Consider the following 11282-nt stretch of genomic DNA (forward strand, 5'->3'; position numbering starts at 1 on the left):
ACATTGAATCTAGATCTAGAATAGATCTAGTTTTCCACATTTGACGGCTTCGGCTCGGTCATTAATTGGACACTCTCTTTTCATAAAATAAAAATTATTGTGAATATAAAATAATAGTAATACATTTGTCTACAAAGTAAATATTATCTGACAGCTTTTAGGCCTTAATTTTATTCTTAAAACACTGAGTTGCTTAACAAAAATTGTTCGGTGTAATAAAGTGACTAATCACCTGAATAAGCAAACTTCCGGTGTCAGTGAGTGCTGTGCACCGAAATGGACGAAATCGACACTGTTTGTTAAAGAGAACAAGTGCATTTAAATTGTTTAAAACATAGGGTTGAATAATAATACAATTCCACCGTACACGGTAAGTACATCTAAGTTGATGGAAAAATTATTAAAGCCCTCAGTTTATTTAACCGCATTAAAAACAAATGACCAGTGTAGATTCTAGCTAGATCCGTACGTGCAGGGTCCGGTCTGTTGTCACTTCACAGTTGTGAGTTGTGTGTAGAAAAGGGCCCAATTTTTTAATTTTTTTTAGGCCTACTAATTTATATTTTATAATTAATATACGGTACGTAGATCTACGCCAAGCCGATTTTAAGATCAGTCTCGAAATAGCTTTTATTTTAATGTCTAATGATTATGATAGTGTGGATTCCAATTTATTTCAACTTAAAATTTAAGGATTAGGCCTAGGCCTTGGAAAAAAAAAGTTAAGCACTTTGACTTAGGACTTGTAATTTTCGTTTATGAAGTCTGAAAATGTTTCACTAAATTATGAATCAATTTAACCTATTCCATTGCAAAGAAGAGCCTAGAGTAACATTACCAGCCCCGAACACCCTTAGCGGCACTTAGCCGAAACGGAGACTCCTTTCCGGTTGATACACCTAATTTCGTTACTATTTGACATAGAATGAAAAACAAAGCATAGAAATACTCTCCAGCCAAAGAAGAATAAAAATATGTATTCCCTTTTTTCCATTTGCAATATAACTTTTAAATATATGCCCCCGAAACGGATGACCCTGTCGTCCTGGTCGCAAACACAATTTTCCCGGTTTTTGCCTCCACGTGATCGGTCTTTCCTCCATCCGATTATGACATATTTTTGCTGGTTTTTTAGCTCATTTACATAATCTTGTACTATTAATTTTTTATGTGTGTGGTTTTGTGTTTTACAGTGTGTAATTGTTTTTAAATGCCAAAAATAATATAATTTATAATAATGGAAAAAATAGGGGAGATAACTCTTCCCAATAAAATGCTAGAATAATTACTGTGTTATGATTTACCATAGGCGATCGGGTCCAGGCAAAACACTACCCCCAAAAAATAGGAATTTTTATAAACAAGGCATTTATAAATGACCTCCTTAGCAGGCAATAATCTCAAAACTAAGAAAGTTGTACTCATTTTGTAACTAAATTCCAATGATAGAGTAGGCTCTACATAAATTAAAACTCAATTTTTTTTCAAGCATGTAACAAAAGTTCAAGTGATAAAGTCTGAATATGTTGTCTTAAAAGTCGTACTTCACAAATTAGAGTGAGGAAAAGAAAACCAAAAAAATGTTTAAATGTTATCGCACCAACTTTAAAAATTAAAAAAAATATATGTTATTTAAATTTATAAATAAATAGTTAAGACACATTTTTTAGTTTAAAACTGTCATGGCATTTGCAAATTAAGAGAAAAGAAATATTGAGTGGATAAGCTTGCCCGTATAAATTGAGTGCTCTTAAGTTGATATAAATAGAAGGGTATGGTTGAGGGCCTATGTTCCACAAGGAGCAAAGAGGTCTAATATTATTATAGTAAATAGTTTGAACAGTTCGAAACAGATAATTGGGAATCATGTTGATATCATGATTGTCAGTAATTTTTCACCCTTCGCATAACTGACAAAAATTCAGGTCACATAACCTTTTGCCAATTACCTGCTAATACTAGATTAAAAATATGAAATAGTTGGCATGTTTGTGTATGATATTTTACAGAAAGTGTATACAAGCTTAGTCTTTAAAATTGTGAAGTAATATAATTATAAATAATGTACTTCCTTTAGCTTTTCATTAGCTTTAGCATAATTTTCATAAGTGGGCACAATTTATTTTTTGTTTTTCTAATTTTCTATACATTGTTTATTGAAACCAGAATAATTTATTTCTCCATACTTTTTGTTGTTAGGTTGTACACAGGTCATTAAGGGCCACCTGTATGCAGAACAGACGTACCACATGCAAAGTGAGTTACAACAAGACCCCCACAAGTATGCCACTGTGGGGGTTGCTGCAAGAGTAGGGGATCTCATGGGCTTGCAAGAAATGGTCTGGCATGGTAAGTGATTTGCAGTGTTTCACAACAAAAATATTTTTTGTTGAATGAATTTTCTTTTGCTTTGTTACTATAATAAGGTTAGGTTAATATGTATTATGAGCATTAAAAACCTGTTGAATGACAGGAATTTTAAAGAAAAGCACACTCGTTTAAATATAGAACGTTTTCCTTTCCCCATAACTCTTCTTGGGTAGTAAATTTTTAATAGATAAAATATAAAAGATCTTGTAATTAAAAAAAATTTTAAATGTTAAAAAATATTTTTATAAAAAATGATTCTCGATATTTACTGTCATTTTCAACTCTAGGAAGACCTATTGATGTCTTTGACAACAGAGGATGGAGCCCTCTCCATGAGGCAGCCTACCATGGAAACACTGGTTGTTTGGAATTTCTTTTGAGACAGCGTATGTATTATAATTTTAAAACTATTTATCAGACTTTTAAAAAAAATTCTCATTTAAAAAAAACAACTCATTTCTTAAGCCCTCATAATTTGAAAATTTGTAATTCCTTCAGCTGGTGTTGATCCAGATTGGACCACACACGCTAAAGAGACACCCCTGATACTAGCAGCAAGACAGGGTCAACATGATGCTTTGATTTCACTCATCAATGCCAGGGCTGATGTTGATTTTGCTACTAATGAGGGATACACACCTTTGTGGGAGGGTGAGCTTTTCTTGTTTTAAGTTGAAGAAGAAAGTAGGTTTGAGTTAATTTCAGAATTTTATTGACAGCTTTATTTTATAAGAATGTGAAATAATAATTCTTATTTGATACTAATATTATTTTCTGTTCTTTCTAATCTTCAGCTTTAAATTCTGGGAATTTCCAATGTTTTCGATCTCTCATTAAGAAAGATGCAGATGTGAATGCTAGAATTTATACTGGATACTCCGCTTTACACCTAGCAGCTGAAAAAGGATACACTAATTTTGTAAATCTTTTATTACAGGTATACATATGTAATTCTTTTTAATTTTTTAATTTTATCAGTTTAAATGATCATGCTGTTATTTCATCATAAAATGTGTTTTTATGTGCTTTAGCGTGGAAAAGAACTTAGTGATATGTTTCTCTAATTTTAGCACGATGCCGAGCTGGATGTTTATGCTGATCATAACCTGTCACCACTTTTCTTAGCTGCACACAAGGGACACACAGACTGTGTGAAAATTTTAATCAAAGTTGCCAAAGACAGAGGTACTGAGAACATTATTTTTCTAATGGATTAATGTTTAATATAATTATCAACATTAAATGACAACCCTGGATATTTACTAAACATTGATAGGAAACATTTGAGTGTTTGTTTTTCTATATATTTAAACTATTCTCTGGCCTGTCTCAGTACTTGTGCCTAATTTATGAATTTCTTAGTCTTACAGCTGTACAGGAATAAAAACCTTAATAGGATACTATTGCGTCTTGCAAGTATTTTATAAGACAACATTGAATACATGAAGTTTATTTTACTTGGGACTTTTTTCCTTTTTTTGCAGGTGTTATGCATATTGTCAATGCTGCAGCCTCAGATAACGCCACACCTTTGCTGATAGCAGCACAGGAGGGCCACGCAGCTATTGTTGCTATTCTCTTGCACTATGGTGCCGATGCTAACATAGCAGCAGATGGGGACCATGCTGTAGCTCTGCAGTATGCTGTATGCAATGGCCACCAAAGGTAATAGCGTTGTCGTGCTCTTTGTTCTTAGTCATATACATTATACTCTAGTTTTATTTACAAATTTAGCAGCATTTGAAACGCACTTCCAATACCCTTGTTAGCTTACTATCTGTTGTTCATAAAAATTAGTTGTGACCATAGAATGATGGATTGTCTATGAACATTTTAAAGAATTTTATAATATCAGACAATACTTTTCGACTTTTCAAAATAATTTAAGCTTTTAAATGTAAACGTTTTTTAACCACTTTAAAAAAGAAAAAAAAAAGCTTTTTAGAAAAACCATTGGTCAATAAACACATTTGACTTGTAACATTTTTAAACAAAACTTTTTGTGTGCTTTTATTGTAATTATCTCTTTAGAGTAAATTATTTTACATTGTTAATATACATCCTTTTGTGTCTTTGCCATGTCTAATGATTTGAAACTTGTTTTCTCTTAGATGTGTTGAGCTGCTTTTACCATACACTGACATGGCAGCCTTTGACCGAGGGAACTTTGACAACATGCATCCCCTGGTGCAGGCACTGAAACACCAAGACACCGCAATCCTTCGCCTGCTGCACGAGCACCTCACCATCACCCGCATCACCAACATCCCCGCTTACCTTAGCCTAGAACTTGGACATCTAGTGGGTGCACTCATACCCGCTAGAACATGTTCCCTCTTGTGTCTCATTGATTCTGACTGGCCTGTGTGTGGAGCTGAGTATCTGCTGAAGCATGGGGTATCCCCTAATGCATTAGACACTGAGGACGAGCTGGCTCCGTTGTTGGTGGCCCTATGGACCAATAATGTTCCACTGTTTCAACTGTTGCTGCGCCATGGGAGTTCACCCAACATCTACCATAAAAATGTCACTGGAAATGTTGCTATGCTGCTTGCGTTCCAGAAGGATCTGGAGAGAGACCTTACAGCGATGATTGTGCGCAATTCCAGACAGCCAAATTTCCAGATCTTCTACATTTGGCAGCTATTTTTAGCAGGGGCGGAGTCTCATTCGTTATTTGACATAAGTGATCCCTTGAACGGGGACAACCCTAGCAGCCCAGCCATCACAAACTTGTTTGGTCTCATGTTTTATATGTTCCACCGTAAGGAGAATCTTGTTCCCGTACTGGCCTTACTCATGTGTATTAGCGATCATGCTAGCCTTCCTCGCCATATCTTCTCACAGTTTGAACCTAGTCAGCGAAAGGTCCTGCAAAACATTTCTGGTGAGTACCAAAATATGGATGCTTGTATTAAAATTAAAAAAAAACCTTTTTCTATTTCATTCTTTACATAATCTAACCCAATTTGTTTCTTTAATGTTATCTGAAGGCTCACTTCATGGCATTTATTGCTGGCTAGAGATCTGCTGAAGACACTATCAATTATATTGTAGTGTAATTTTCCTCTTTTAGTTTTGTTATATAAATATCAGTATGTATATTATATGTATATATTTTGGGCGATTCCCCTCATAAGGGTCTATGAAGTTCCTGTTGTCTGTGTTTAATAATCATTTTCCATGTTTGTTTCAGCCTATTCCCTCTTATATTTTGTCGTAAGGGGGCGGTGGAAGTTCCAATTTAATGCCTGTCAAAATGATTTCACACAACCATTTTAGTTATCCGTGTCAGCTTCTTCTTGCACTCTTCTTTATATAATGGTAGGACTCAGAACACCTGAGGATTTCCTTATCCTGTTTGTCCTGGCAGTGTTTTTTTTTCTGTTAATTTTCTTGTCTATTTTAATCCATGTTGCTGGTGTCATGCAATCTTTGTGTTCCCTGTTTTTCTTTCCTAGGTCCTCAGTACGTTCTGATTTTCAAATTAGTTTAGAGCTCTAGTTCTAGCCAAGGGCTCTACAGTTGAAAACTTGTTTCTCTTTGCTCTATAGGTACTGATGTGGTCTATAAGAACTAATGTGGTCTGTCTGATGTTTTATTGAATGATTTCAGTTTGAACATGAATGCCACCACCAGTAGCTGGTGATCTAAAACTATGGCCACTCCTACATCTAAGAGAATTCTTCTCCACTTTCTAATAGTGATGTGATGATCTGGCTTTCATTTTTTTAAATTCAGGGATGTCCAGTTTAGTAGATAGCTTTGTGTGTGAATATATGTTCCACCAAGAAGATCATTCAAAGCACAGCAATCTGTAAAGAGCTCCATGTTGTATGTGCCCAGCTCCCTGTCTGTTTTCATCTCCCACTTGTGCATTCAGGTCTTACCTGATGATCTTTATATCACTTCTGTGTGTGCTGTTGAATAATATTTGTCATTTTCTTCATCTAGTTGTTTAAGGGTTAGGGTTGCTAACCTAATGCCCAACCCTCCTTTATCCTAGCATGATACTGGTGAGATGCCTCCTTGATTTAGGGAAGGTTATCATTATATGTGGCACTTAATAATGATCAATTAAAATTTAGTTTTACTTCAATAAAAAACGTAGCACAGTAGAAACGGCTGACTTGTAGAAATGTTTTTGTTACTTGAGACTATTATTAATTACATTTGCATTTATTGTATGTGTACATGTATTGTAGCCACTGATGAAATTGGGATGATTATTTCACTGATGAATTGTTTCCTTTATTAGAAAAAACCAACTTGCTGGCACATAGATGCCGGAGGGTGGTTGTCCACAAGCTGGGTAAAGAGAACAGGTACTGTCGTTCTGCAATGGAGAAGCTGAGAATCCCATCTGTGCTGCATGACTATCTGATGTTCTCTGAGCTGGAGCCCCCCCTGCAGGACATGATACTCAAGTTTATCACAGTAACCCCTGACGACGATGGGGAACAGCAAGCACACTGAGATCAAAGCTTCTTTTTTTTTATTGTTGATAAATTATGGAAATTCAGTTCATTGATGTTACAGTAATTTATATTTGATATTATACTTAATTTTATATAGCAGACTACAGTTTATAGGTTTGAATGAATGAAGTTCAGGTCACAGATACATCAGATCCCCTAAAATCCCAAATGTATTTAATAAATTATGATCTTCTGTAAAAATAATTACAGCAACTATGTTAATTTTCCCATTGCTTTGAAAATGAAGACTTGATTCTATTCAGATTAGTTTAACATGCTGACACAAACAAAATGGATCTTTCTATTGCTCCCCCTTTCAACCACTCACTTCTTACATTCTATTATACATCTAGTATTGTTAATAAACATGTATTATGTTGTGTTTTTTTTAAATAGGTGTATAGATCTATGTCTATTCTTTTCTCATAATTTGCTTTATTTCACTCATTGTGCATATATTATATTTTCCAATCACGGCTTTAATTTCTTCTACTATAGGAACATTGTAGATGGATTTCTGTTTTCTTTCTAAAAATGCCTTTAAAGTTTTAATGCTAGCCTCTTGTCAAGCTACCTGAGTATAGCATTTTGTATCACAGTTGTCTAGTGATATTTTTTTTCTAACAGTAGTGATGACCCTTGAAATAATATTGTTTTGTTCCCTTTGGTAACAGAGTGGCTGTTGACACAGTCACTTTTAACTTTCTTCTCTAATGTTTCTCTACCAGAAGCTCGTGCTCTCTAGCTTTTGTCATAAGGTGCATTTCATAATTCGCGCACCTTCTGGCATTCCATGAACCAGTTTGGTTTTGTTGTTTGGTGATTTTTTTTGTGTGTAACCACTAATTTCTTGCCAATAGTTTCCTTGTGGCTTTCATTACTGTCATTCACATAGAGCATCTTGCTCTAGTGGTCTTTTAGGTTTTGTTGCTGTTACTGATGCATGCAGTAGTTGGGGTTCTGTGCTTGACCTCTGAACCCCAACCTTTAAATATCCAGCTATGTTTGGACAAAATTTAACAGTGGTGTTTGAATAGCCCTAGATGTATTCAGGTTCTGATATTTGGTGTATTTGGATGGAATCTAAAGCTGGATCAACGTAATTTGGAAAACACTAAATTTTTGCTAAAAAAAAAACTTTTAAATAGATGCTACATTGTCTCCTCTACCATAATACTTCAGCCTAGTTTTAAGATAATTAGTTGCAGAACTTTACTATATAAAAAGATAAAACTAGTGGCTGTTGTATGTAACGTTGATTGAAACATTTTAACAATAGGATTTAATATTCCATTCATTGTGGTTATTTTTTCATTTATTTATTCACAAAACAGTCATTTTTAGCCATAAGATAATATATACATGTATATATTTTGGTTTCATAAAATTGAAGTTTGCTATATTTGGACAGCTGTAAATGGACATAACTCTGAATCCTACTGAGACAAAATTTAGTACAAGAGCGAGACCTATGTTCTTTGTACATACACGTACTGACCATCTGTACATGCTATGCATGTGAAAACATGGCCAGATTTTTTTTATACAACTGTCATAGAAAACAAGCTGAATGTAAAGTTTACTTGTGAGCATCATGTTTTGTGATAATATATGGTGTGATTGTAGAACTCATGCGGTGTTGTTTTTTTTATAATAATCTGGACAAAAATATTCTCTAAACTGTTCCCATTTGGGGAATTGTAAAATACTGCATTTAATTACAGAAACACCATGTGGCCATGTCATCAGTTGCATTTTACTGGTTTTCTCAAAATTGTAGGATAATTTTTTTTTTTAAATTATTGGAAAAAGTAGTTTTTAGCTGTAAGATTTAAAAAATTAAGTAAGTTACAATAAGAAAAACAATGTATTTATTTAGTTGAAAGTGAGAAGTAATTTAAGTTCCAATTAGTGGTTTTGGGTAACTGATAGTGTTTTAATGCGGTTCTGATAATTTCAGAATATTTAAAGCAATCAACTGGCATCAGTTCATTACAAATATTATTTTGTTGTACTTTGTTTTTTTACTATAAGATTCCTTTGGTTAGCAATTTGCAATAGACTATGTACAAAACTGGTGTGATTTGTAGAGTCAGTAGTAAACATCCAGCCAGCAATATATCTATGTAGATAGTTTGTTTACTGTATACTGCAAACTACTGTTTTAACCTTTGTTATTTATAAAAAGGAATAGTTTTATTTCCTCTTTGGAAGAAAGGGATTTGATTTTTGTTGTCACAGCCATGATATTTATAATTGAATGAATGAATCAACTTTCCTGCTAGTAACTTCTCTGTAAGGAGGTTAAATTGAATTGTATTTATTATCCATGTTGCTGAAATATTGCAATATGTTTTTTTTTGTTCATATTATTCATAGATGCACCAAAATCAAAAACATGTTTGATACTATGGACTATAAATAGTTATACTGCTCTATTTTAGAATTGAAAGAAATATCCACTTGATTAAAACGTAAAGAAGATACATCTGTTAAGTATTTATACATCAGCTTACTTAAAGCTAATTAGCTGAGCAACCATGCAATTAGCAATTTAAAAAAAAAATCAATTTGCTCCTTTTTTTAAAGTTATGATACTTTAAGGGGATTAATTTCTTAAAATTTTGTTGTTTGATTACTCTCCACACTAAAGCATTATAAACTTTTCTGTTATTTTATTATTTTAAGAAACACTGCTAATATTAAGCTTTATTTTCTAATGCCATATTTTAAGGTATCAGAGCAAGCACTTACTTGTCATATTTTTTTCTCTAATTTTACCTGATAGGTAAAGTTTCAGGGTAAAAGAAATTTTTTATGTATGTTTAAATATGATTTGATTTGTTCTCAGTATTGACAGCAAAATTTAGCTTTTTAAATTATATTTATGAAATGGATTTGCTGTTTTGAATTCAGTTACTATATTAATTTCTTACTGAGAATGTTTGCCAACATCTCTATAAATTAACAGTTCTCTGTTGTGTTTAATTTGGTGCACTTTCACCTTTCTTCTGCTACATTGATGTTAATTTTTAAATAGTAATACTAAATAGGAATCGTTAGATTTAAAAAAAAATTGTTTCTTTTTAAAATGTCTTATAACCTCAAATTTAAAAAAAAAAAAGAAGGAATATATTTTTTGATTGTTTTATCTTTAATATGGCAAAAGAAAAATTGAGACATTCCACTAATGACAGATTGAAGGAGTAAGGGTTAATAAGTACAAATGTTCTTGAGGTATTTTCAAATCTTTTATTCTGGTTTATGGATTGAGTATGTGATTCTCTCAGAAGGATCGCTCTATTTTCCTTAAGGGACTAATCATATATTTGAGTGGTTTGGTGTAGATTCCTGTGAGTGGAAATAAAGCAGAACAACTAGCAGCAACTCTTATAAAAATTACTACTTAGTCTAACATTAATTCTCAAGTATAATTATATTTTTTTTAATATATTAATACTTTTAATTTTTTTTTTACCATTTCTGTGTGTATATAGTAATACAAAATTGAGGTTAAAGGTATTAGTTTTTATGCAATTAAAATGTAATTAATCAGATGTGAAAAAGGTGGCAAAATTTTTTTTGCATACACTTTGATGTTTTGTTTCTTAATTATGTTAAAATTATTTTCTTAAAGTGTAATTCATGCAAGTATGTTATGAAATCATCTTTAAAGTGATGTGTTCTCCTTCAGTAATTAAACATGCTACAAAAAATCTGAAGAAATACGCCTGGTTACAGATTTGTAAAATACCCTATTTTTTTTCTGTGTACAGTTTTTCTGTATGAACTTCAATGCTGGCTATTAAATAATAATATTATTAATTTGTTCTTTTGAAAAATCAAATGGGTTACTTTAATACAAATTTCAAGGCATTTAAAAAAATCTTGTGTTAAAATTTTTTTGTAATCCAATCCAGGAATATGCATATGTGAAACTTAGATATTGAGTACTAAAGAATAGCAGAGTTAAAAAACTTTCACAAAGACAAGAGGCTGTTGTATCACATCCCTAACATAAATTATCAAGATAACCTTAGAAATCAAATGTCAAATAAAAATAGTATTAGTATTGCATCCATGTGAAAGGAGTTTTTTTAAACAGATAATTTTAGTATAGTATCTTTAAAAATGATAAACATATAATTTTCAGACAGTTTAATTTTAATTTGTGTGGTCAAATGCTATGTCACTTTGATGTATCATATTATGATAATGATTCATTTTTTTTTTCATTTGTTGTCAGAAATAAAAAAAAATTGATGACTATCTAAGTTGATTTGAGTTATTTTAGATGCTTTCATTAGCAAGGTTAATTTTATTGCTATTTTCCATTTAATACATTTTTTTTTATCATTCACACTGCATTGTTTATCTCTTTTTTTTATAGTTATAGTAACCTGAATCCATGATAGATAATTATATTTACTGCTC

The 11282-nt window shown here is 32.3% G+C and overlaps 1 protein-coding gene across 1 annotated transcript; it reads left to right on the forward strand.

Moving 5' to 3' along the window:
- Window positions 1–150: 150 nt before the first annotated feature.
- Window positions 151–11039, forward strand: LOC131931104 (ankyrin repeat and SOCS box protein 2). The gene is made up of 9 exons (XM_059287812.1): window positions 151–370; window positions 2200–2349; window positions 2658–2756; window positions 2869–3021; window positions 3165–3307; window positions 3441–3555; window positions 3855–4035; window positions 4482–5257; window positions 6629–11039. Exons 2-9 carry the CDS (start codon window positions 2250–2252, stop codon window positions 6844–6846), a joined length of 1785 nt encoding a protein of 594 aa, XP_059143795.1. The 5' UTR covers window positions 151–370; window positions 2200–2249; the 3' UTR covers window positions 6847–11039.
- The last annotated feature ends 243 nt before the right edge of the window (window positions 11040–11282 follow it).

Source organism: Physella acuta, unplaced genomic scaffold (genome assembly GCF_028476545.2).
Source record: "Physella acuta isolate Inbredline_101_S28 unplaced genomic scaffold, ASM2847654v3 ptg001891l, whole genome shotgun sequence".
Taxonomy (NCBI): Eukaryota; Metazoa; Mollusca; class Gastropoda; family Physidae; genus Physella; species Physella acuta.

What these genes read in the sequence shown, in the direction of transcription:
- LOC131931104 (XM_059287812.1), top strand. Translation starts at nt 2,250, where the DNA reads ATGCAAAGTGAGTTACAACAAGACCCCCACAAGTATGCCACTGTGGGG. An exon ending in GGAATTTCTTTTGAGACAGC is followed by an intron (nt 2,757 to 2,868) that starts GTATGTATTATA and finishes TAATTCCTTCAG; the next exon opens with CTGGTGTTGATCCAGATTGG. An exon ending in CAAAGTTGCCAAAGACAGAG is followed by an intron (nt 3,556 to 3,854) that starts GTACTGAGAACA and finishes CTTTTTTTGCAG; the next exon opens with GTGTTATGCATATTGTCAAT.